This window comes from Acanthochromis polyacanthus, chromosome 16 (assembly GCF_021347895.1).
Source record: "Acanthochromis polyacanthus isolate Apoly-LR-REF ecotype Palm Island chromosome 16, KAUST_Apoly_ChrSc, whole genome shotgun sequence".
NCBI lineage: Eukaryota > Metazoa > Chordata > Actinopteri > Pomacentridae > Acanthochromis > Acanthochromis polyacanthus.
The window spans coordinates 10,844,832-10,872,788 of NC_067128.1; the positions used below are offsets into that span (position 1 = coordinate 10,844,832).

General features: G+C 40.7%; 2 protein-coding genes across 2 annotated transcripts in view; both read left to right on the forward strand.

The window, feature by feature from the left end:
- LOC127530389 (utrophin-like) overlaps positions 1 to 26,744 on the forward strand; it is a 33,511-nt gene extending 6,767 nt beyond the window's left edge. Inside the window, exons 3-7 of the mRNA XM_051937029.1 lie at positions 19,924 to 19,985; positions 21,236 to 21,328; positions 23,467 to 23,544; positions 25,614 to 25,707; positions 26,683 to 26,744. Of these exons, the coding sequence (XP_051792989.1) occupies positions 19,924 to 19,985; positions 21,236 to 21,328; positions 23,467 to 23,544; positions 25,614 to 25,707; positions 26,683 to 26,744 (389 nt within the window). The remainder of the gene's footprint in view (positions 1 to 19,923; positions 19,986 to 21,235; positions 21,329 to 23,466; positions 23,545 to 25,613; positions 25,708 to 26,682) is intronic.
- Positions 26,745 to 26,840: 96 nt separating this feature from the next.
- The window catches only part of LOC110953978 (dystrophin), a 197,865-nt gene continuing 196,748 nt past the window's right edge, over positions 26,841 to 27,957 (forward strand). The window contains 2 exon segments of the mRNA XM_022198233.2: positions 26,841 to 26,948; positions 26,951 to 27,008. Of these exon segments, the coding sequence (XP_022053925.2) occupies positions 26,849 to 26,948; positions 26,951 to 27,008 (158 nt within the window). The 5' untranslated portion in view covers positions 26,841 to 26,848.

Genomic DNA, 27,957 nt, shown 5'->3' on the forward strand with positions numbered 1-27,957 from the left:
CTGTGGGAGCCCACAATGGATCAGGGAGACCGAGAAAAATGTTTGGTAAAGAATAGAGAGACGAAGGTGCAGGGTAGAGGTATGTGAAGCTAGTAAGAGCAGTGTAGCCGGAGAAAAATCACTCTACTTTGGCACGTAATTTACAATTATGTGCCTGCTGTGTGTCAAGGTGTGTGACTGACAAGCTTCAGTGTTGACATATTTCCATATTGTACCTGTTTATTTGGTCTATGCTCCATTTTAGTTATAGTTACTCCTTGTTAGAATATCAACTTAGGCGAATGTAGTATTTTACTTTTATTTTATTCTATTTCTTTGCTGTTTTTCTTAGCTTTTAGATTTTTGATCAGACAAATAACTTCACAACAACAAATCACGTATGTAGGGCATTTTCAGTTTTGTCTCAGGTTAAAAGATTGATATATAATTACTGCCATATAATAGACTGAGCTCCATCAGTGTATTTTTCTGCAGTTGTAAATGGACTGAAACACACTGTAAAGATGAAGTTCTGGTTGGATTACCTTGTAGCTCCCTGAAGTCCTATCTAAATATCTGGTCTATGCGCTTCCCTTCCCCCTGTGCTAATCTCAGTGTGCAGACAAATGCGAAAGGTCAGATATCATCCAGAAGGTTATTGTCTGTTGTTTAACAGCCATTACACAATAATGAACACTCACCTGACCTTTTTTCTCTCCATTTCTTTGACACCTGAGAGCTCTGCTGTGGAAGAGCCCTTCTCAAAACCACACTAATACAGCTCTGGTTACCTGACCTTCGCTATTGTTTCTGTCTTTTCTTCCCCTCACTCCCTGCCCTCTCCAATTATCCAGTGTTAATCTGTTGTGTAATGAGAATCACAGCAACACCTTGCAGCTTATGGGATGTCTACATGTTTAAAGTAGGTTGTTGATTCACGTTGGAGAATTGAAGAGACCAGAATCAACAGTTAAATCTCAGTCTGAATAAAATCAACAGAAAACAAATGGATACAACACTTTGTTTCCACACTTTCTCGCTCTTGTTCTTACCCTTTCTGTTGAAAAATCCATTAAAAAAACGTGATAAAAGGAATGACAGACACTCATAATTATCTGCTTACACACCGTCTTTGGGTGTAACGTGGAGTATAATGTCGGAGATACTGTTTTTTTTCCGAACAAGAGAACAAGCGAGTATAAATGTCACCAAATGAAGGGTGTGGAGGGTGTGATTTGTCACCATACTAGCTCTGCTACATGTCTTGGATCCTTAATTCTAGCCTTGGCCTGTTGCAGTAGGGTGGACCGAGCGCTTGGAAATACTTCAGCTGCTGTGTGTGTGTGTGCCTGTGTGGAAAGGGATTGGATTACTTGTTCAGAAATAATTGGATGAAACATTAAGGCTATCTGGAGTGTTAACTGCCACATTTCTATGGCATGAAAGCGGGGAAAAAACTGTTCAAACTGTCGGTGAGTGCACTGATATGCACTCTAATGCAAATACACAATAATGGGTGTGCATGCGTGGGTAGAAGGGAATACAAATCAAAACAAAGAAGCTTTCACTGTGGACGCCCCTTGATGCATTGTAATGACCTGAATTTGTGTTTTATTTCTGTGATTCTGGATTTAGAGACCCACTCGTGTCATTGAGAGTTTTCAGGAGCATATTTGAGAAACAAGTGTCCACAGGGAACACAGCTGGATGCATCTTCACAGAAGTATATATAGGCCCACAAGTCTCCCTGTGTTTATGTTACTCTCTTTGCTTGGAGCTGAATTTGGCCGCCTGGGAAGTGGGAGGAAACTCGCACTGCAAAATCATGACTGGAAATTTGGGAATGGAGGCACTGGCCAAAACATCTCCCCTGGGTGCGGTTGTCTGTGGGACTCTGCCTCTTTGGTCCGTGTGCGAGCAGCACTGAGCCGCCCCACCCAGCCTCTGTGACATTTAAGCTCTTCAAGAGACGGCTGAAAATGGCAGAAAATGATCAGTCTTGAATGTTCCTATGGTGGTGAACACACACACACACACACACACACACACACACACACACACACACACACACACACACACACACACACACACACACACACACACACACACACACACACACACACACACACATTGGCTGATCTCGTCTCGTGAATCTCCCTTTTCCAAGCAATCCCCTCCAGTTTAAATCCCCCCTTCTACCCCTTTTTCCTAGCTCATTAGGCCTACAAAGCCATGTTGCCCAATCTACCTTCTGACCCCTCGCATGACAGGATTTACTAAAACAAAAAAACAGACTGAGGCCCAGAGAGCGAGTTTGAATTAACCCCTTAAAGCTATACTGGTATTTCACTCAAGAACTTAAATCCCTTTATTTAAGTCCCGCTTTCTCTTAGTAGTTTTTGTTGTTGTTCGGTTGTAACAAGTTTGTTACTTGCTCTAGTAGTTATGATGCTAAAACTAGATATGTAGGGCACACATTTGAAAGCTGTGCAGTTGTGTTGATACCAAAAGCTCAAGAATTACCTCAGTTTTTCCAGTGTTGCTTTGAGGGGTAGAGACAGACAGACTAGCCTATGAGGAGACAGAAACTATAGAGCCAAAAGGTTCGAGCTCAGGCTTGAGGATTTAGACATTGTGAGGATTTGGATGAAGGTCCATTGCATTGTGGAATATGTGCACTTTCTGTGCAATTGTTTGAAGCGAAATCATGTGCATAACGGCCAAACCGACTCAAAAAACACACTTAAAAGGAGCGATATTTAATTGTGTGTTGACTTGGAACTCATTAACTGATGTTGTAATGTTGTATTGAGATAACAATCATAAAAACAGAATAATTAAAGGAGAAATCATCTGACAGAAACCACGAAAGGACGTAACATGTTTAAGTATAATTAGGTCGTATGACTCTTGCTGTTTTGTGACTGCGAGGATCAACAACTGAAATTAAACCTGAATATCAGGAAGTGAGGCTGAAGGAAACAGGACACACAAAAAGACCTAATTACACTATTTCATCACAAACTCCCGCAGCACTTTGAAAGTTTGGAAGATTCCTTCAGGGAAACTAATTCTCTGTCGGCAGATAATGGATGTTGATAGAAAATCCTAGTAGAAGGTATGCAATGCAGTTGTCCTTAATTATGAATGATTTCTCTGACAATGTTTCACTTTTATAAAAATACCACCCCTATACCAAATATAAAGTTATACCCATAGACTGTGTAGAAATGATGGATGGAGCCTCCTAGTCTGAAGAGTGAAACCAATGCATGCATTCTTTCTAACAGCCAGCAGGGGGCAGCTCATCTGGCTGATAAAAGAAGTCTGATTGCATAGAAATCTGTGAGAAAATTACTCTACTTCTTATGAGATTTGTTAACTGAGTCAACATTTCCTAATGAGTTTATGATCTCAATTGCTAGTTTCAAGACTTTTTCAATGCAATATGATGTTCATTTAGTAAATTATGGTCCCATTTCGCCTTAAGCAAATGAAAAACAGAGCATGTTTAGGCTGTGATTGACTCTTCCCTACTGTATCACAATGCAGGATGACCTCCGGTTGTCAGTTCGATCCACCTCTTGTCGTTTAAAAGTCTGAATACAAGCACCAAAAGTCCTCTAAATGAGGCTTTACATCCAATATGTTAACACAACCAAAAATGTGGTGACTCCGAAAGACTATATATGGCTCTATGCAAAAATCCAGATCACTGTCAGCACAGACCAAGGAGGAAAAGTGTATTCCTGCACCCTTGTGGAGGTTGTATCAAAGAAAGTTAAAGAGGGGTTTCATCCCTTTAAGAATTTCCGCCTGGAACACTGGAGTGTGTATCAGATTTTTTTTTCCAAGTTTCCTATTTGAGATTGCATCCCTAATCCAGCGAGAAATTGAGGGTGGAGCAGTTTCCCTCCATCTCAACAGTGTCAGGCAACGTGCCAAAAGAGTAGCGAAATGTAGCCTCAATCTTGTGTGGTTTCTGGGGCTTGTGGGAGAACAGGCTTGACAAGGAGGACACAGTCTGGTCACAGTCAGGGCAATGACATCTATAACACAAACCTTTGACCCAATCTAAGTTAATTTTTATAAGTCTGTATGGCATAACAGTTTGTTCTTTAATTCACTGATTAACAGATTGTCATGCAATGTCTGTGGTGAGACATGAAAATAAAGGTTCTGGCTATTATGAAGAAGCAGGGTTTGGGTTTGAAAAGCAATAATCATGTGTGAGAGAGAGATGTTTATTCCAGCTTATGTGCACATGCATGGCTGTATTGGAGCAGCTTAATAATGGATGCTGCGGGGACGGTTTGCAAAGTCGGATCGACAGAAGAGGACGCCTGTTTCTAAATGACGCAGCCCAGTGGAAAGTTCCTACCAGGCCAGCTGCTGCAGCGCTCTATAGAAGGAGGTGGATTTAATTCAGTCAGTCTCTGGACGTTGGTGAAGGGTGGACTGAACTGGTATCCCTCCTCTACTTCCTCTTTGTGAAGGAAAGGAAAAGAGAAAACAAAACACAGGAAAAAAGAACCACTTTCTCTCCCTGTTTCCCTCCTCCCTTCCCTTCTGCCCTCACTCACATCTCTCCATTTCAGCCTCTCTGTGTGGGAATAGAGCTGTTTGTTCAGTTGCTCCTCATTGACTTAATATATCAATGAGCAAATGGACTCTGGCTTTTTTTTTTTTTTTTTAAAAACTGCTCTCTGCTCCACTTCACTGGCTTGTAGATTTTCACTGAATGTCAGAAGCATGGGTAGAATTTTGACTCTTAATCTGCTGCGATACTTTAGCAATTCTCTGAGGTTTCACTTTCATATTGCAAAAGCAGTGATTGTCAGCAGGGTTAGGGGTTTAGGTCTCTGTGGATCATGTTTTTCTGCTGTTTTCTATATGTGAGAATGAGCGCTGTTTGCAGCAGCAGTCCTGTGTTTCAGCTGTCACTTACCATACACACTTCTCTGTCACCTGTCGCTTACATATTAATTGACAAGCTGCTGCATTCTCTGTTTTTGTCGCTCACTTTCGTCACCCGTCTGTCAAGTGTGTGTGTGTGATGTCACGTCAAACGGGCCGGCCCAGCACCCCCAATAAACCCACCCAGCGTACTCGCTAAATGCTCTCACACCTCTGCTTCCTCTTCCTTTTTTCTCCGTCTCTCTCACTCTCCCACCACCACCTTGTCTTCCTGTTCCGGATTAGTTGTTTTCATTTCTTTCTCTTGCGTTTTCTCTGTTTTTAAATTTTTTAAAGACTGGCTTTCTGTCATGAATTTGAGCAAGTGGATGTCGTGGAGGAAGCGCAATTTTTTCAGAAGAAAAGGGAAGCACGAATATAGTTTTGATCTAGGTAAGGTTGTCTTCAGTAACTTTAAAATTGGACTAAACATACCAGAGTTAGATTTTCAATGTGCGCATCATCCATGGCTTCTTGCTTTCAGTAAAAAAAAAAAAAGTTTTCGTTTGCATGCTGGTTATTTGTATGGACATACTCCTCTGAATTTTTAGCATCTCTGGATTGCTTTTGTCCATCCTATAACAGAGGCATTGAGCTGATCAGTGTTATTTGCGTATACCTTTACAATGAAACAGAAGGCTCCCTCACAGTATTTATAGAGAAACTAGGATCTCGCCGATGTTTTGGAAAATGTAGTGTTGTATTCATGCTCTTTCACATTCATATTTTAATTCATATTGAATTAAAATGGCACATTTTACATCCTCATTTTACCTTCTTAGTCAGAATTGAGGCCATTTTCTATATGAAAGAACAGTTTACTTTCACTTCAAACTCACTTGACACCAGTTTTTGGGGCACTTGATGCAGAGAGTGCCAACTTTTAATCAACTTTCTCATTTTGACGCTTAGATAATCATTCTAGTACTTTCATGACCTTACATCTTTGTGTCGCTGTCACCCAAGCTCCTCTTTGCTGCCCTGCGTTGTGTTGAAGTTGGATCTGCGCTGCGTTCATTCAAGCTTCGTAGACTTGCAGCACATGCAGATCAGAAAGTAAATGCCTCCGAGCCTACTGCGCCGCCTCCGCCATCGTCCTGTGTTGTCTGTTTGCCCTTCTTTGTCTTTCCTCCCCATCTTGTGACAGCACTTGCTTTCTGTCCTGTTGCACGCTGGGATGGTGCTGAACAGTGTTTCTGTGTTTATCTGCGTTCATCCTCTATCTCACCATGCATTATGATTTCCCACTCTTGGCTTGTCCTGTCCTGTCCTGCTCAGCTTCAATCGCTTTCCCTTTCATAGACAGTGTCCCTCATTCTCTGTCCTGTCTCTCTCTCTCTCTCTCTTTCTGCTGCTGCATTCCTCGAATCTTTTCTTCCCTCTCTGGTCAAGGAGTGACAGAGGCAGAGGAGAGAGAAGGAGGCAGGAATATCAAATTCTGTTTTGTTGCGGATACTCTCGGACTATCGCCTCCTGTCTTTTTTTTTTACTTTTGCTGCTTCTGTGGTTCGACATTGTGGCAACCTCTGGTAAAAGATGACAGAGCTTGGGCTCAAACTTAGAGGTAGGAACTTTTGACAGGCGTGTAATGCTCGGTTCAGTGGCAGCTAGGTGTGTCACAGGTGTGGTAGAGTCAGAAAAAGCCAACAAAATGTGTGCATATTTAGTGCCGTTGTTCAGTCTGATCAGAGTGAATACAACATTTTCCTGCTCATTGGTAAATACACAATAGATGTCAGAGGGTTTCCCAAAGCTTAGACATACAGTTTATTCTTTAGGAAGCTTTTTGAGCATTTCTATTTGTATTTCGAGGGTAAAAAACTGATTTACAACTGATAACCCTTTAAATATTTTGCTCAGGACGGGGATACACAAATTCTAACACTCGGTCTTAAAATCAGAAACCAAAAACAAATATGTTTCTTAATTGTCAAAACCAATAATAGGGATATAAATCTATGAAATTTGTTTTGCAAATAAGCTATGTTAGATTGTAAATACAGACAGCCGCAGAGAATGATTTTGGATTGTGTTGACTTGAAACCAGTTAAACTCCCATTTGTTTTGTCTTTCAGTGTCCTTTAAAAAGCTGCACCGGTGATTTACTGTTTGCCTGTAATACCTCTGTGTTATGGAGTGACCTGGCTTGTAAAATACCATTCGTCAGCCTGCTCTTACATCACAGCTTTCCAGTGTTCCTCACTTTACCGCTTTTGTTCACCTGTAATTACACCAATTCATGCACCTACGCAGAGCACAAGGGTGTTTTGAAGATGATAAGTGGGGATATGGGTTAATCTTTGTGGACGTTTGTGGAGTGTTTTCCTTACAAATTCCCAAATCATGTTGAAGGAGGAATGTCAACACGGCGGTGCTGGCTGGGACAAGCTTAGACAAGTGACCACTGAGGAGAGGAGGGAGGAATGCATGGGAAATTATAGGAATTCTATGCATTCCTTTCAACCTACAGAGTCAAAATAATGCACACCTCTGCCAGCAAACTGAATGAGATTTGATTGTGCATGCATTATATATTTTTTTATGTATGTATGGAAGGAAAGGACAAAGGTTGTTTGAGTGCATGCGGGTTGAGGGATGCGTATTTGTTGATATGAAGCCCTGCCAGCTGATTGTTGTAGTGCTATGTGTTTGTCCTGCTTACGGTTTAGTGCCTTCCAACTGGCATCTTTACTGAAAGAAAAGAAAGCATATCCTAGAAGTTGGGTCTTCTTGGAAACAGCCACCAAGGAGAAGTTCACCCTGTAAACTTTCCTGTGAATAGTCATTGTAAGAGCTTGCATTAACCCTCTGGACCCTAAGTAGTTTCTGGGTGGATTTGCTCTCATCTTTTTACTCACATAAGGTCTTATCTAACAGACTAACATAACTTAGGTATAGGTATTTTGCTTGTAACATGACATTGTACAATTCAATTTAACATGTTTAATCCCACTGCACTGATACTGTAAAATTCAATATTACTGCTGTTATTTTTAAATTACTCTAACATGAACTCCCAGAGCTCCCTGAATTCAAGTTAGTACATGTAATTTGTATGTGTATGTTATAATTACATGTATGCATTGCAAATGGGTGTCAACATGTCATGATATCTACAGGTATGGCTCTAAACTAGACCTTGTGACACAAAAAGGGCATTACACTTTTTGAAGGTAGTCCCTTTAACAACTAACATTTCAAAAAGAACAAAACGTACATAATACGACCATTGGAATGACTACTAATACTTCTATCCCAATTTAAAGTACTGAAAAGCAAAAAAACGATTTTGACATCACCCATGCCATTTTGAGTAAGAATATCTCAGTAACTACAAATATAACCCTGCTGCTTTTTTGTACAGTGATAGAAGACAGATGGAACTGTCTTGTAGAAAAATTTGAGGTTTCTGGTGCCTGTCCCTCACTGAGATTTTTGCCACCAAAAATAGCCAATTAAAAATCTCGTCCAACTTTGGGAGCTCATATTTTCCAAACTGAGGTACCTAGAAAGCTCCAGTTTGCTAAGTTATCACACATGTTTGTGTAGAATGGAACCCAGGGGTGTTAGAACACTTCTGTGCAGTATTTCTAGTACTTTTAAGGTCCCAAACCCCACTCGTGAGTAGGTATCTCTTAATTTTTAGCATTTTTAGCAAGCCCCCATGGCCTGCAGAGTGTAGGGAAACACCTGAGGATGTTTGTGGGGCACTAGCTACATGCAGAGGCCTTGTTTACCAACTCACAGCTCTCTGGTATGTCTAGAGGCTGAGAATTAACCACTTAAAGATGCAAAAAACCCGGGCAAAGCTTTTTTTTTTTTGGCCCAAATTCTGACAACTCAGAGACTATTTGAGCTACAGGCCCACAATTTTGCATAGAAAGTACTTTTGTGACTATCTAATGGCATGCAAATTTAGGACTAATTTGAAAATGGTGCAGGAACACCCCCAAGGAATATCTGGTCATTTCACCTGGAATGACCCTAAGGGAAACTTTTCAGGAATTTTCTTCCTGAAGGTTTTGCAAATTAGTATAAATTTGGAGATTTTTTCCCTGAATTTTTGGATTTTTTTTTTTTTCCAAACAAGGAAACAATTTTTTTTGGTGCTGTAAATGAGGACAACAGGAGGGTTAAGACACCTAAGCTTGACAATCCTGGCCAAATATATCTTAAAATAAGTTTTCCCAGCTAATTTTAAGATCTCAATATTCTAAATATCAGATCTTATTTCTAGAAATCTCACCAATCCATTTTTCACTTCTTCTATTGGCAGATTTTTCACTTATTTCAAGGTAGAAGTTCCTTGAAATATGTTTTTTTTTCTTGTTTTGAGAGGGGTGTTTTTTCCAGTGTGCAACTCAGTCCAGTTCAGTCAAAAAGTTCTCCATTTGTTGTCATATGATCGTTGGTGACCGCTGAGTCGCTGCTGGCTTCATGATTGAGCCAATGAGAACAACATTTTTTGTCTTTACAGAATGTGGTTTGAGCAAATGGTTTATTTTTGGCAACTTTTTAAATGAGGCATGTAGAATAAAGTCATTGCGATGAAATCCACAATTTTAGGCAGAGATCTGGTTACTTTTCTTGATGGAACAGCACGTCACAGATGAGTAGTTTCTGGCTAGGATAAATGGTGTAATTTTGGTGATTTAAAAAAAAAAAAAAAAAGGCATTCCTTTCAAACCCACTGCCAGGTTTTCTAGAAGGCTGATAGTTTAGCATCAGCGACCAGAGAAAGGCATGCACTGTGCTTTCAGTGTAACTGAAATGAGTTTGTTTTTGGTACAGTAACTTTGAGACACACATGCTGCTAATTAAACATCCAGTTACTTTACTAATACTAGTTTTCTACGGTTGTCGTGGTAATTGTGCTCATTCAGTGGCCTTGCATGCCTTTCAAAGCTTGACTGAGAGACTTACTCTTGGCCAAAAATTTGAGCTGTTAAGTATAATTTAGCTAAAGGTAACAGCTGCTCACTGGTGCAGCAAACTTTGTAAATACGTCTGTTTATTTAAGCTCTGGGCTCTCATGTTTACTATGTGATGCTGTAGTGGAAACCCTGATGGTTTGTTTGATTTTCACCTCAGTACCTCCCACAGTTTTGCCCCTTCTCCCTGCTGTGTGGTCACAGGCCTCTCCACCTGTGAGAGGGTGGGAGACTGGGGTCTGTATATTTTATGTGTCTGCTCTGTGTTTCCAGCTGGCTGCTTTGAGGAGCATGTGTGCTTCTGTGATTTTTGTCCTGCCTATTTATGTAATTTTTTTGAGGTTTTTGTTTGTGGTTTGTTTTTCCCTGTGTGTGTGTTGTTGTTGTTTTTTTTTTTTAGCACTGTCAACTTGATTGGATAATGTTAGTCAACACTGGGTTAAGGAAATGGTGGCAGTCCGACAGCTTGGCAAATTATGATCATAAATATTTATCCCAATGTTTTTTTGGGATTTTGGAGATTTTGTTGCTTTTGATATTAAATACAAACGTTGAAAAATCAACCGAGGTGAGAGCTAGAGGGGGGAGAAAGACACAGCCAGCTCTCTTACGTTCAGTACAGGAAGTTAATTCATGGTAGTGTCTACAGATCTACCTTCATGGTAGTGTCTACAGATATGGACCAGTACCCGTAGTCTGTGGCCTACGGATACGGCACTTTCCATTTGCCAGACAGATACGGACCCGTACGCGAGTCTCGCGAGTCAAGAAGCTGCTAACCACTGCAAACTGTTGAAAGGTAAGCAAAGGTTAAGGTTAACGTTAATGTTAGGGTTAGGTTTAGGGTCCATACCTGTAGTACCGATGCTACGGGTCCGTACCTCCAGCGTCTACCGGGAGTCACGTGACCAGATCTCGCGTATCTGATTGGCAAATGGAAAGTGCCGTATCCGTAGGCCACAGGCTGCAGGTACGGTCCTTACCTCTAGCAACTACCTTAATTCATCGTGGCTACTCCCACTGACACACCTCTGCTACTTTGAGACTCAATCCCAATCTCTACCATAAGACTGAGGCACTAAAGCCTCAAAGATTTAACAGCTGTAGAGTTCACAGAGGCTGGAAAATGGCATACAAAAGGAGGTATGGACAGAATATTGTGACAGCACTCATATGGAAACATAGCCTAGCCATGCTAGATCCCATGTTTCTGACGGCACAAGGGTCTAGGGAAGCTCGACAGGGAGGGAGGCGGGCTAAAAGGTTGTCTATCAAATCCCTCTGCAGCAATTGGGTAGGTGTACAACCAATCAACGCAACGAATAGGCTGACGTAGTTCCGAGAGCACCGGCAGATTGTGGCTAAGTCCCATTAGCTTCCCAACCAGCGGAGCCGCGGAGCCAACTGGTATATTAAGGATTTGCCATATCCCGTCGGCATAAGTCCAAATACGTCTTTCTTCTCAATGAAACACTTCAGTGCCGTCCTTTGTTTATCTTTCAAGTTGAATTTTAGCTTCAAATCTTTAAGGGCTGTGGCCAAAACCGAGTCGAAAGATAACTGTTTATTGTGCGCCGGTTGTTTCTGTCAGAATCGTCACGCCTCTGTCGTCACTTCGTTACACCCGCCTTCTGACTCTACACTTCATGGTGATTGGTCCGGCCAGTTTTAGGAGAATCCAGCCTCGAGCCTTATGGAGGGTAACTAGACCCACCCTGGCAGAGAATTAAATTCGTTGCCATGGGTTGTCTAGCACGGCTAGGCTAATGGAAACAATGCTTCAGCACTAAAAGAAAAATTGATTTGCAGTCGTATTTCATTCACAGTTTGATCCCTCCCCATTGTAGACGTTGCACTTTTCATATACAGCATGTTTTTCATACATATTAGCAAACTAATAAAAGCAGGAGTTGATTAGCTGCTCAAAATATCATTTGACAAGTTTATGGGGAAGAATCACAATCACAGAGCCACGTTTATAGTCACAGTTTTCCCAGCAGATTTTCCCAAACTTGCTTACTGGAGTTGGGTGAGTTGTATCAACACAGGCTTATCTCATTTTACTAATTTTAGCCTCCTTGTTTCCTCTGTTCTCCTGCCCGTAACCTGGAAATCACACTTTCAATTCCTAAAATGCATCTTGCATCCTCATTGTGTGTTGATGGGTGTTAAATATAAAACAAGAAAAGCACTCAGAGAGCGCAGTACTCTTCCAACCTGCTCAGTTGTTGTATTATTTCCTACGGATAAGTCCCGATAAGTCTGCAGTGGTGGGTTTGTAGTAGGATCGCAATCATAGCGTTCATTTGTTGTCATAGTTACAGTGACGCTGTGCCGCTATCTCGCAATGATACAGAAATCTTTAGCAAATCTGTGGGTCCAGACTACAAGCTGCATCACTGCCAAAATCTGATCATGTGGTCCTTGTGTCATTTCTGACCTTCCCTGAAAATTTCATCTAAATCTGTCCATTTTTGAGCAATGTTGTGCACAGAAAGACTGACAAACAGACGATCGTACGTTGGTTGTCACGTAGCAACAATGTTTGACGTCTGTACATTCTTGTCCTGTTATGCCATGGTGTGAACTGAGTCATAAGTGCATATATAATGAACACTGTTCTACTCATCTAACAGAGATCATAAAACACCACAGTGGTAGGACATAAACAAAACAAAGGACAGAGGATGCAACTGTGCCACACATCATATTTAATTGATGTTGCTTTACACTGACTTCTCCAAGGCTGGGATGTCTCACTTTGTTAAATGCCTGTTGCCTAGACTACTCGCTCCTTGTGTCTCTTCCTCGTCTCCTCTACTTGCATCTCCGGTGGGAGGGATGAACACATGAGGAGAAAAGTCGAGTCATGAGTAATGGAAGATGTTTTAGGGTGGATGAGTTTCCACCCTGTGATTTGCTCTATAATTCATATCGACCACTAGAGAGAAATATCAGAGAACACAGAGTCACCACATGATGTAGAAAGGGGACATTAGCAAGAGTACACAGATACAGAGTAGACTTAGTTTGTGAGATTAAAACACCCAGAGAGGCAGCATGTACTTTTTATCCTGGTTGACTCTGACACTGTACTGCTAGACATTAGTAACTTACTACCTTGAAATGCACAGACACAACTAATCCTACTAACTGAAGGAGATTATATCCTAGATTAAGAGTGTCCATGATTTAGGATTGCCAGATCATGTACCTCTCAGAAAACTCATGGACATATGCAAATCAAACATTCATCTGAAAATATAGCAACTTGTGCAATAAACAGCCACAGTAGCAGATGGCTGGATGTTGTCACTTCCAGATCAATTTCCTAGTGGATTTCTTTATTTCATCGTCCTTGCAAGGTTTGTGTACATTTGCCACAGTCAACAGTTTCACAGTGGCTTATCTGCAGGTCCCTCAGTAGAACAACATTGTGTTCCTCAAGGTGTGCTCTGAGTACTATACGATACGCTGAAATTATCGATGTACTCAGTGAGCTGTACGAAGACGCCAGTGACATTACTCCTCCTGATGTAATCACTTCTTCCTGTTCGGCTGCTGACAAAGAGAGAGAAAGACTTATCTGCTGACACTGATGTGTTTACGTGCGTATGACTCTGTTATCTGAAATGTGATTGCTGATTATTTACGGGGGTTGAATATTTGTTCCACAATCAAATGTGTCTGTGACCCTTCCTCCACTGTGCTAGTGCCGTTCACTTCTCCTCTAGGCTGATAGGATATCGTCATCATATGACCAAGTGACCTACAATAACTGTTTTCTAGTGGAAGCTTGCCAGCATTGATAGACTGTTGCCTGCAGCCGAGAAGTAGACAAGGGAACAACTTTACTTTTTCATTTTAGAGGGAATCCAGGGTCATTAATGCTGCTAAACAAGAAAAACCTTTGATTAGAGCTCAGACACTTGGGCTCCAGTCAATATCAACTGATAAAGTTGGCACAGATGAATCATCCATCCATCCTCTATACACTGCTTTATCCTCACTAGGGTCGCGGGGGAGTGCTGGAGCCCATCCCAGCTGACTCGGGCGAAGGCAGGGGACACCCTGGACAGGTCGCCAGTCTGTCGCAGGGCTACATATACAGACACACAATCACACTCACATTCACACCTACGGGCAATTTAGAGTCATCAATTAACCTCAGCACATTTTTGGACAGATGAATCAGTACCGCGTATATGTTTTATTCATTCATGTATTTATGTATTTACAGAACATCAACCAGAACAGCATGCTAATGTATAAAATGATGTCATCACATAGTATCTGACACAGTGTGTTTTGACTCCATAGTTTACAGTACTCTTGGTGTGTGAGGTGCGGAGGTGCAAGTTGCTAATTAGACAAAGAAACACATTCACATGGTTGTGACGGTGGTATCAGAATATTTATTTTGAGAGCCAAATTCTCCCCTCCTCAGACTATTCCTGAATGATGTTTGCAGTGTGGTAGGAAGCTGAGAGGAGGCTACTGCCATCAGGGAGTATTGCTGCAGTGAACGGGTGTGCACAGTCTGCTGCAATGTTAGATGCCGAAGTAAAAGACCAAAGATTTTCCAGCAGCATTGCCCAGAGCAGCACACTGCCTCTGCCGGCATGCCCTCTTCCTGTACTCCATCGTGCTCACTGGTGTACAGCTGTGCAGCCTCCTATGCAGCAAGAAAGTACATTCAGTATTCTGACACCTTTCTATCAGAACCAACATTAAGGTTTTCAGCAACTTGTGCTACTGCACTGCAAAAACTCAAAATCTTACCAAGTCTGTTTGTCTTATTTTTAGTCAAAATGTCTCATCACACTTGATTTAAGATAAATTCACATAAGTGACATTTCAGCAAGATGGAGGGACTTGTTTTTAGACAATGCATCTTGAATATATTGTTAAGTCAAACAACCTTGAAATTATTTTACAAGAAAACCCAAAATAAGTTTAACCCTCTTGTCATCCTGTGGGTCAAATTGACCCAATTTAAAGTTTGAAAATGTGGAAAATAGATATATTTTCACAGTGAAACTTCTGATGTCCACATTTTCAGTGTTTTTGGGAAAGTTTTGAACATTTTTTTGGTGGGGAAAAAAAGAAATGTTAAAAATGTTTCTTTAATGTTTCCAGCGAATTTTGCTGGATTTTGGTTGATTTTTATGTGAATGTTCTTAAAGAAAATATCGGAAGTTTTACTGATATATAATCACTTTAGATATTTTTAGGAATTTTTTTGAAGCTTTTTACTCTTTTTAAAAAAAAAATATTTGCTGGTACAAGAATTTCTTGCCCAGTTTGGGGGATTTTTTAAGGAATTATTGGAATTTTCTTCATGAAGGTTTTGCAAATTTTCAGAAATTTGGCAAAAATTTTTCGGATTTTTTGGATTTTTTTCAGACAAGGAAACAACATTTTTTGGTGCCCATAAATTAAGACCTCAGGAGGGTTAATACGTCTCAAATTAGGAGGTTCCGAGAAAGCGAGAATCTATTTTTGAGTGAAAATTGCTATTTTTTAAAGCATATCTGGCTTATTTTAAGACACCTAAGCTTGACAATCCTGGTAAAATATAGCTTAAAATAAGTTTTCCCTGACCCAGTCGTCTGTTCATCACAATGTTGCCCTTGTCAAAGTCACTGAGATCCTCACACTGCCCATTTTCCTGCTTCCATCACATCAACCTGAAGAACTGACTGTTCTCTTGCCGCCTGATATATCCCAAACTCTGCCACGGTGACAAGATAATCATTGTTATTTACTTCACGTGTCAGTGGTTTAATGTTGTGGCTCATCAGTGTACATGTGACCATAAGTGGTATTTATGGCGTGCATCCATGGCTGAAGTACTGGTGAGAAGATCTTAAAAGTCTATGGCAAAGTGCTTTAAGTGGACATGTGTTTTGGTGTGCTAATGTTGTATGAAGGCTGGTGTGCAGTAATATTACACAGACTCGCCTTTGTACGTTTGATAAATTGCTTTATATTTTTTTTTTCCACTGCTCACACAAACCCACACTCTCGAACACACTTTCACTCACACAGCCCTGTCTCTGCTTTGATCCGTCCTGCAGTAAGACATTCCTTTGCTGTGGTGAGTAGAAGCAGCAGACAGATTGAGGGGCAGCACTGCGTATGAATCAGGTGTATTGTCCTGTCCAGCTGCTAAGGTAGAGAGCCCAGGAGACCTGAGCCCACAGGGACCCTCTCCTCAGGGGTCTCAGAGGCCCTCCACAGGGTGCCGATAAAGCTGTAAGGACAGGGGGCCTCCACATGGGCTTTTTATAAAAGGAAAATTGATATTGTGTTGAAAGCATACCTGCACTATACCTGCCCTGCGCCTCCTGCTCCTTGTGGGTTGTTTTCTAAATGTTCTTGCCAGCATTTTTCTCCCCCTCTGCCTGCCTCTCTCAATATTTTGGCCCCCTCTGCTTGCTTTTTCTCTTCATTTTGTTTGTTTTGTGGTCTGCCTGTCTTTCATTCTTCCTCTCTCCTTGTCTGTCCTTGTTGGAACATGTTTAACTCTTTCACCTGCACGTTATCCATTGTAATTGCTTGCTGTCAGTTACTGGGCCCCCTGTTATAGCAGCTACTTTCTATCAGCCATGCTGTAATTTTACACCCTTTTGAGACACGGGATGCTTAACATTTCTGGCTCCATCAGTCTGTTAAAATGCTGGAATTCTGACATACAGTCATAGATCCTTTTGTTGTTAATGGTCCACACAGCTCCATTCAGATATACTACACTTTGTCTTACTGAGCCGTGCTACATATTTGATGTTTATCATTTACTCAACACTGTATACTAAGTGATGTATAATAATGCATTTGAAACACCAATTCACAACTAGTAACAACTTCTCAAAGGGTCCAGATAGCTACCAACCGAGTTGATTTCCTGATGTTTTTTTTTTTCTGGAAACTTCTGTCCATGCATGATAATAATCAAACTACAACATTACCAACAGTTAAAGCATGACTCACCGTTAAATCCTGATTGATTCTGTCTCTATTCTGGGGATAATTCAGAATAGAATAGAGTAGAAAAGGTCTTTATTATCACTGTCACACTGTGATGTTTTTGGATAAATATTAATGTTGAAATGTGGGGGAAAAGCTGTCCATAAATGACTTCACACAATTTGACGTACTGTTGCTTGTGTGCGTCTTATCTATTGATGTGATGGTTCAGCTCAGACTTGTTCTGTGTTGAAAGTGATGCAGAATTGACCCAGTAAAAATGAGCAGGTTGTGCATTTAGTCAGAAAGGCCGACACGTTAAGTTACCGTCACAACTGCATGTCTGAAAAGGGCTTTGTTTTTCTGCACGGCCTCTTCTTTTCTCTTGTATCCTTTCTGTTCCATTTTTTCATTCCTCTGTTCCATTGTCTGTCACCTCTTTGTCTTTTTGTATTTATCAGAAAAAAGCTTGCAGATTATTATTGCTGGCTGGAGTTTATGTGATAGATACTTCAGCGTACTCTCAGAAGGCCCTTTCTACTGCAGTTTGATTTACATCATTTTCAAGACAAAAAAAATGACAGTGCAAGTGTTTACCACTCTAACCAACTGTCATCTTCTGCCTCTAGCCTCCCCGTATAAGCTTTCTTGTCCAGTTGTTTCTTCCTACATAAATACTGTCATCCTTTTAGGTTTAGAATTTGTGCTTGTCCATTTCCTGCTGTGAATGGCACATAAGAACTTGGAATAAAAATGACAACCTGAGTATCTCATGTCAAGAAAAAAATGGAAAATTCTGAAACACTGTCTAGTATTTTTCCTGTTATTGAAGCCTCAGCTTGAATATGGAGAAACTCACTCAATAAACCCCTCTTCCACTACCGTTTATCTCATCTCTTCACCTCTTCACCTCTCTCACCCCTGCCTCTGGCCTCCCCTTGCAGTACATTCTTGTTTTTATGCCCCTTCTCACTCAGCCGGCGGCTACACACACACACACACACTCAACATAGACTTTACACGCCCAACGCAGAGAGGCCGACGACTGCTGGGGCTGGTGATCATAATCTTTGCCCTTTTGTTCAGTTCATGGTGCTTTACACAGCCGCAAGTTGAATGACAGTGGCAGTTTAATGCTCATACACACGCATGCTTTTACCACCTCTCCACCCCTAGGTTGCAGTCTGAGTGAGACCTCAGTCCCAGTCCTTAAAAACAGATGTGACTGCATTTCTTTTTTGACCCCACTTCTGAAACAGACTGACAGCTTAATGAGATAGTTCTTTCGGAGATTACAGGAAAAGCATGAGAAAGAAATTACACTCGAACTAAACTCGCAAAACATGACAGGCTCTTCACATCACTTGACTGATGTATATCTGAGGATTGTCATGTCGATGCTGCCGTTCTGTATGTGGCTTTTGATTAATATGTGTCTGCCATCAGTTGAGGGACTGGTCTGGAGTTTAACCGTCTAAACTTTAGGCATTTTTTGGGTGATTTTTGAGCCTGTCACATTTTTGCTCACTGTTGGCTCATTTTTTTCACTGTGGTAGAAAGTCCTAGCCTAGCCGCGCTAGACAACCCACGGCAACGAATTTAATTCTCTGCCAGGGAGGGTCTAGTTACCCTCCATAAGGCTCGAGGCTGGATTCTCCTAAAACTGGCCGGACCAATCACCATGAAGTGTAGAGTCAGAAGGCGGGCGTAACTAAGTGACGACAGAGGCGCGACGATTCTGACAGAAACAACCGGAAACAACTAGCCTGGCCGTGCTAGACAACCCACGGCAACGAATTTAATTCTCTGCCAAGGTCGACAACAAAAACGACAACAGTCGTTGAGCTCCATTAGCACCGACTCTGAATAATCTTTCTGTTAACATGTCTGTAATATACTTGAGCTTCACCCATTGACTGTATAAATAAGGCTTCACCGAACTACCGCATCCTCTGATTTCCGGCGCTCTAGGAGCCTATTCGTTGCGCTGATTGGTTGTATACCTACCCAATTGCTGCAGAGTGATTTGAAAGACAACCTTTTAGCCCGCCTCCCTCCCTGTTGAGCATGCCTAGACCCTTGTGCCTTCAGAACATGGGTCTAGCGCGGCTAGGCTAAGAAAGTCCTGCATCTGTACGGAAACAACACAACCATTGCTAAAGTATAGAGAACTCATGTATTTTGTATGGTGTGACTCAGTTATAAGGCCACAAATCAAGAAAATGAAGTTGAATTTCCTTATTTATTTTACAAAAAAATGAAAAATACCTATAATCGTCACATACAGCATTTTTCTATGAACCCACAGGTGTTTAAAAACACTGGAGAAAAATGGTGGCTCTACATAGTGTTGATAATTTACTACTTACATTTGTAATTTGTGTTCATACTTGTCCTCTAGCAGTTCAAGCACGTTCAACTACTACCAATAGTCTGTGATTTTTTTGTTGTTGTGTAATTTTCCTACATATTTTTTAAAAATTTTGGACAAATTCTGAGAGAGTTTGTAATTTTTCTAAGTTGAAAGCTTCGCAAGATCTAGTCCGATCCATTACAGGAGCCAGACATCGCCCAGGCACATCAAAGCAGCTGACCCTCTGCCTGACACACAATGAGGCCTTATTAGAGAGCCATGTTGGAGAGAATAAAGGAGGAGCAGGGAGGGACTCAAGTGGGAAGAGAATGTGAAATATTTGTAGAATTGGAGAGATCAGGGAAGTATTAGAAATGGGTAAGGGTGAGTGCAGATGTGCAGAGAGATTCTCTTTTTTTTTGGACAGACTGGTACGCACCTTTTGACATTTTGTGCACGTTACAAAAATACCCACCTTGTCTACATTTTGTTCCTGTAATTTTCCGACGTTCCAGCCAAATTGATCTTGATGCTTTTAAGCAGTAGCGCCTCCAGCTACAATTACCATTTAGCAGCATGTCAGTGTGTGAGTGAATTTGACCTAGAATGAAGTTGGGTACTGAAATAAACCACTAGTGGGTCTGGACTTTGAGTGCTTATAGTGTTCTTTGCTGTTACATGTGCTAACCCTCCGTACAAATCACTCCTTTTTCTTTTTTTCTTCTTTTTATACAGATGAGCATGATGCAGTGCAGAAGAAAACGTTCACCAAATGGATAAATGCACAGTTCTCCAAGGTAATGTGTGAGACTGTGGACAACCAATGGATTTCAAATTTCGTTTGCACGGATTAGAAGAAACTAGCAACAACAAAAACTGACTAAATGAATAAATACAAATCCTTTTAGTCCTCAAACCAACAGCCTCTTTCTGATGAAAAGCTTTCTCTGCAGACTTCGATTTTTTTTATTTAAAAGGCAACCGTTGCTGCTCACATAATGGCAGACTTAAGTGTTAAAATGTTTGCTACAAGTATTGCTTCAAATGGCAAGAAATTGCTGTATTTCGTCTTAATTTGTTAGAATAAAGGGCAAACTTTACTGTACATGTTTGCAGCAATGAACTAAACAGGATTTCATTTTCATTTCAATCGATCAAAGTTCCCAGCAATAATTTCTGTCTCAGTGTTAATGCATTGTGTGTGTATTCCTGCTCTCATGTTTCGTTATTCTCATAGGCATACATGAGAGAATATTAAATATATATTATTATTAAATGCATGCAGTTGATATTGCTCAGATTTCACTCCTCAGACTGTCCAGTATAACCTCTTCAGCTCTTAAATGCTCCTAGTTTCATGGTTGATCTTCTTGTCTTTGTGCTTTGGATGGTTTCAAACTGAAGAAAATGTGTTGCACTAATCAGTGTTGGGGGCAGCGCACTACAAAGTAACATATAACTGTAATCATTTATATTTGTGTGTCACACAAATCCCAACATTCAGTAAGCATGTTACAATTGCTATTCGCTTAGAGTTACTGTTTTTATTTTGAAGGCATGTGCCCTACAGCAAATACCACCTAGAATCTCCAAAACGAGTAACGGAGCCGTGTTCACACAACTGCTTGTTCTGTAAATTGCCCTTTGGGCTTCTTTTCACCTACTTTGCTGTTAGCTTTGTATTTAAACTTTTTTTTTTTTTTAAAGAGCATTAAAGAAAGAGCATGTGTCCTCCTTATTAGAATAATGATTTTTGCTTATGTGGGCACATAACATTATTAACTGACAGTTAATGTATGTGACAATTCAACCCAGGAAATGCTGCGATTAACGGAAAAGTAATGAGTCCTTCCATGACATGCAAGTTTATTCCAAATGATACTTTGACAGTCGTTTTCAATGTTCAAATCATTTGTAAACACCCGTTTTGCCACATCACGGTCTGTATTATTGTTTCTGACTGAAGCTGCACTGAGCAGCTCTCATAAATGATGCTTGTTGTTTTAGCTGAATCTGACTTACCAGTTGTCTTATTTTTTCCTATCAGACGGGGAAGACGTCCATCAAAGATATGTTCTCTGACCTGAGGGATGGGAGGAAGCTGCTGGACCTGCTGGAGGGTCTCACTGGCACTGTCCTGGTGAGCTTGTGTATATGCACATACATTTTTGCAGACCCCTTTTCTCCCCACACTTCTACTATCAAATATTATGTACTTACCTTAGAAATTCCAGGGCTTTCTTTTTTTAGAACTTCACGGCTGCTATTTTATCAACGCTTTGTTTACACCTTGTACAGTGCTTCGTCAATATATGCTCACCAACGTTTATCTGGGAATGGAAATATTGTTGAATTCTCAGCACAGATGTGTTTTTTTTAAACTTATCTGCGTGTTGAGTTTGTCAAACAAGGCTGCGGTTATATAGTCGGTATTTAGCAGTGCAAAGCCGTAACTTGGAAATGTCTCTGAAGTGACTGCTGGTTAACATGGTCTTAATGGACTGTGTTTCAGTCACTATTTTATACATGTTCTGTTGTTCTGACTGAGTTTAGGTTTCACTAAAGCAAAAAAGACATGAAATCACTGTAACCCACCCAGTCCTTGTTTATTGGTCTAAAGTGGCCTTCTCTAAATATCCCTCTGCGTCACAATGATTAGCCACACAACATGCTAATACAAAGAACTTTCTCATTATTGTGGTGACACTAAAAGCAATAATGGAAGTAGTTCACTGGATCTTTAGTTCCTCAGATGCTGGGAGTGCATTGTCTCACTCACAATTTTCAGCCATTAGCAGAAAACTTGGTGTGTTTTGTTCGTGTCTGAGACGTTTTAGAGGTAGCAGACGCAGCTCTGGAAAGTAAATAAACCTGGTGAACTGAGAGGCAGCTGCTCTTTCTGAATGGTTCATCATGCATGCAGCAGGCAGTGAGGGGTCAGGATGATGCAAAGTTTGAGCTAGATGACTACTGGTTCCTCAGCTGGAACGTAGCAGCTGAGTAAAACTCTTATTGGCTTGTAAAGCTGGAAGGCTATCTGGTTGGGGAGGGGGGAAGGGGCTTGAAGGAGAACAGAAGTGAAGTGTTCTTACTTTAACAGATTTTGTTTTACACCTCAAAGTTTATATCAACCGCAAAACATAATAAAAATGGATTTTCACCGTATGGGAGCCTGAAATTGCTGATTTCAAGCAGGGATGGTAAAACCACTAAACTCCTTATGAGTTTTTAACTGTGCATGTAGGGAAATTCTAGAAGTGCAATGTTTTTGTTTTTTCTAGCTGGAACATGGCTGCTTCATCCACTCAAGCCAGTACAGGCTCATGCATACCTCATGCAAACTCCAGTGCTAAGTCTAATGTAAACGTGGAGCCACACAAGGGACCTCAGCAGATAGTTTTTAGTTCCTAGAATTGAAACGGCTCAATTAAAAACAGATGCTTTACTAACACATATCTCATATTTAAGCATTTCAAAATGAATACACGTTCTTTTATTTAAACGTCTGATAAATTCTGCATATCTGTATTTTCTGCATGTATGTTGTTCACAGTATTTTGATGTTGTTCAGTAAAGATTAGGACAGTTTAACCACGTAATGCTCTATCAAAAAGAGTTGGAAAACAGAAATAGATTTTTCATTGTATGTGTCTTCATGGACATAAATATATATTTTATTGGGTATTCCTTATTATCAGTCATCTCTCTGCCACCCATACAGCAGCATATCAGCTTTCTAACACCTGCAGCTGTGCTAAGTGCAACTGTTCTTTTGCCATATATGCTCTTTCTCACTGATACCAGGATACTAATTCTATAATTGGGTGCTAATAAGTAGTTGAGGTATGTGAAGACTTAAAAGGGATTTGCAGTTGGCAGCTATTCATCCTGCCATTCTTTCCATAAGATGCCCCATGGACACTGCTGATAGGGTAATGGGTGTGATGAATGTATGGCGTGAAACACTGCTGAGTGATGACATGCTTTGTCTGGGGGTAGCAATGGATTCCTATATTTTACTCCTAAAGATTTACCTGGAGAAAAGTTATATTTATGGCTATCAATGTGAATGCTTTGAATGTTCTATATTCTATTTACATCCACTTAAACTAATCTTCCTCCTAATCACAAAAGTACTCCATTCATTGATTGTAACTGTATGGCCTGCTGAAACAAACAATAGCCAAACTTTTTTTTTAGATTCCTGCAGCCTTGTGATTGGTTAGTGAACAGTGAAAGTGTTATCAGCTGATTTCTGCTGTATTTCCTCTTCCTCAGACAAAGGAGCGAGGTTCCACCAGAGTGCATTCTCTCAACAACGTCAACAGAGTACTTCAAGTGCTGCATCAAAACAGCGTAAGTACCTAGTGTTTTTTTGCTGGATGCTGAAACGTGTACACCCAATGTTTTTGACTGTCGCTGAGGCTGAAGAGTCTGCACGGTCAATTTATCCATGTAGTATGACCAAAAAGAGGAAACCATAATACCCTGTAAATTTACTTGATGCTGTGTTCTGTTGAAGCACAACACTGCTAACTGTGCAGTCACAGGGGCATTTAGTTGATTCAAACTACCGGTAATTACGCTTCCTCTGACGATACAAGGCTGCATGGCCTTCCATCTGGATGTGTCATTTTGTCTCCATTGTGGTGTTTCTTTGTCTGCTTCTCTTGCTTCTTCATTCCATCATCCTTCCTCCATCTTTCCTTTTCTTTTTTGTGTACAATTGTTTGTCTTGAGGCCTTGACCTCTGCAATGGGAGATAAATGGCAGGGCATGCTCGTGGGAAGCAGCAGAGGCTGGAGTTTGCATGCAAACCCTACTGGTTTCACTCCTTCAAGAGCCAGAATAACGGTCAGCTGGCCGGAGTTCCCATGAGCATGCTGATTGGGAAGAAATGAAATGAGGCCTTATTGGTTTATTTGAAATGAATGGATTTTGTAAAAAATGGTAGTAGAAACAGAAACTACATTTGTCATGCTTTACTTTAATTGTACGATGTCTGTGCTGAAGAACAATCACAGTTTTGGACCCAAGTCCTGCTGGATTTAGAGAGTCTTTGGCATTTTTGTGCCACTTATTCTCCTCATGCCGACCCGTGAGCGGACATATGAAGTGTTAAAGGAGTGTTAAACTACCAATGAGTCTTGCAGGGATTCACATGTGTTTGCTTCAAAAAAACACTACTGCCAGTTTTGAAATGGTGATAATGGTGTTTGTTCATGACAGTACTGGTGTTTAGAGGCGTAGAGCAGTGATGGTGTGGCAGTTATGAGGCTGACTAGAACTAAGGTCAGACGTCAAGCCTGCATAGAGAAAGAGATCAGGTCATGGCCTGACCTGTGTGCTCAAGCTATGACATGCTAATTAGTGCTGGTCAGCTAACTGATGTCACTAGTTAGTTGACCAGACATTTGACCTCATGTTCCACTCTGTGCCTTGATCCCGTATCTCCACTCTGTGTCTGGATCCTCATATTTATATGTAATCATCTCACACATGACCTCATCCTCAGATGGTGGATGTCTGACAGACCTGCCGACACACTTCAGGGATAGCACTGGGAAGCTGCAGCAAAGCTGGAATAATCCACTACACGGTGAAAATTCACTGGCCAGGAATATTCAACTATAACAGCACGGCCACTCGTTAGGATGTGAAGCAGTGTTGTTTACCCAGCTGCATGAGGAATCTCTAATGCTACTTTGTAACCAGAGCTGTTATTTATTGGGATTTTTTTTAACTTTCACTGATCAAAGTATGTTTACAGGTCTTTCTGAGCCTCATTGCTTATGCAGAATAAATGGTAAAAAAATTTGTTACAAGAAAGGAATTTGTCTACAAATCAAGTTAGTTGAACTGTGCAAACCACTGGTGGGTTAGAAAGACATGTTGTTTAAAAATGCCCCAATTACTCTATAAGAGCCAGAAACTTTATAAAATAGAAAGAACTGTCTGTCTACTTTCTGTCAGTCTTTGGAACTACGCTACCATACTGTTCCATTTGGAAAACTATCCAAATCATTCTTTAAATTTGGGATCTTTCATTAAAGTCACTTAATTCAGTGTTTCATTTTTAAATGTGCCCAAAACAAATAAATTTTCACTAAATAGATTGTTAAAAAAAAAAAAAAAACAGCAGTTCTGCACTTCTTGGTATAACCGAAAAGTCACGAGGGACTCAGCTGTGACCAACAGTTCAAAGTCAGTCATATTTGAGGTTGAGCCTCAGAGTGTCAAACTTAAAGCTAACTTAATTTTGAAATATTGTAATCAATTGAGAGAAACTGTGTATATTTTTAAAATATAATTAATGTATGCAGAACTGCATGAGATTTGAGTATTCACCTCCCTTTACTACATCAGAGAGTAACAATCTTCACCGTTTGTCCACATGTTGTCTCATTGTCTGCTCCCCCTTTCAGGTGGATCTGGTAAACATAGGAGGCACAGATATTGTGGATGGGAACCATAAGCTGACCTTAGGCCTCATCTGGAGTATTATCCTTCACCTGGCAGGTGAGCATTTTCCATCCACATGCTTCCTCATGCACACACACACACGCTGGCTCATTATGCTTACTTTATGAGCTCACTGCTGACTGATGTTCCAGAGGGATCCAAAATACAGATGATGGAACATCAGTGTTGATGGCACACATGCTGTGCGCATGTAAACTGGTTATCAGGAAGCCCTTTGTGAGTGTGACCTGCTGAAATTTCAAACAGCTCCAGAGGTTCTATTTTAAAGGGTTTGGGTCTGCCAGTTCTTAAATATTAGCTTTTCATTACTCTTTATTATTGTTAGTTTGTTGATGTCACTCGTGTCACTGTAAGCACCATGAATGTGTGTCAGTGTGTGTTTCATGCTTGACATGCTGTCAGTTTTATTAGCGATATATATTTTTTTATACCCCAGAAAACTGATTTTTGCATATAATTTGTACCACATCTATAATTCTGAGCTAGTGACAGTGGGCATGAACAAAGCAGCTATTTGAATGTACAAATATACAGAGTGTACAGCTGTTTTTTTTTTTCTTTCTGGTTTATGGCAGAACGTAAAATGCCTGGATGTTTCTTCGTGCGTGATATTATGAATGAAACATGTCAATTGCTGATGATCTTAATCCATCGTGGCTCCCTGGTGTTGAAAAGGGATCTTTAGAGTAAGTATGACTTTACATATCACAAAAGCTACTCAACCAAATAAGGAATGAATATTATGATTGTTACAACCGGCTCTGGACCCGCAACAAAGGAGGAAATGCACGGAGGGTTTCAGTGAAGCAAAAGATTATTATGGTAAAGAAACATAGCAATGGGGTGTGGCAGTTAGAATCAGTGGTGTGGTAGTGGAGAATGTGTAGCACGTGTTGTCAGTGTAAAACAAAACCAAGTTCTACCAAGGACCACATGGCTGAGTGGAGAGGCAGAGATGGCAGAGCCAGCTGGCTTATATAGCCTGATGCACTCCCAGGTGTGGCTGGTTAGTTGATTACAGCTCCGCCCAGCCAGAGACCCGCAAGAAGAGCAGCAGCAGACAGAGGCTCTAGAGCCCTAACGGAATCAAAGAGTGCATGTGACAATGTTTTTAATTTTCTTTATCTATATTAAAATGTGTCTTTCCATGTGCTCGTTTTTGTAGGTAAAAGACGTCATGAAGGACATCATGTCCAACCTGCAGCAGACCAACAGTGAAAAGATCTTACTGAGTTGGGTACGGCAGTGCACCCGCTCATACCCAGAAGTCAACGTGCTGAATTCACTACAAGCTGGGCTGATGGCCTCGCTCTCAACGGCATCCTCCATCACTTCAGGTGAGAAAGGAACATGGAACTCTGGGGGCTTCTGAAACAAGAACTAGAGCAGGGGTTCTCACAGTTTAGACAAAAGGTCTATGAGTATGAGAAACAAACTGACATTGCTATTGTTTTTCTGTGACGTACTGTAAAATAGAAAAAAAATGCAGGAGTTTTTACCAGATGAGTTGAAAAACCTAATCTGGAAAGACTTAATCATTCTAGAATGATTAAGGTGATTTTTTAAAGGAGTGCCTCTGCATCGAAAAAAAACCCATGATGGAATAGAAGTTGAAATGGGATGTTTGCAACCATTCTCACACAGTGTAACACAGGCACAGTCATCTAGAATAGTTGTTTTTGTTTTATTTTTAAACTTTGGATGACGTTCAATTCTGGCTGAACATCCCCATGCATACACAGCTTTGTGGTGCTCATTTAAATGGTGAAGCTAATTAGTTGTGTTGCCTCATGTAGTAGTCAACACTACTGCCAACAGAGAATCTGTTTTTGGTCAACATCATCCATTCTGTTGGCAAATACAAGTGACTTTTTGTTTCCATTTGCAACCAAATCTCCCTTTTCAGTGCTTTAGTGGTTTCTCAGTCTGAGCCTGCACATCACCAAAGTCTGTCTTGTTAATACAATAATTAAAAAACTTCTTAAATCACTTTAAATTATGTTCTGTCAGACAAAATTCATAGGTTTGTAATGGAAAGTGAACCGTGAGAGTTTTCTTTGGGATGCAAATAGCATTCGAAGTTGATGCATGATGTGTTTGAGTTAATCATCCTTCACACCTACTAGCTTTTAGTCCACATCAGTGTCGATGCTGACCACAATGCATTCAGCCCAAATGGCAAGACAATTCAGACCTCACCTTGTTTAGTGATAGAAATGTCTTATGAAGTGTAAAACTTTTGTTTTTACATCATTTTTCTACATGACAGTGCAGGTGGAGATTATT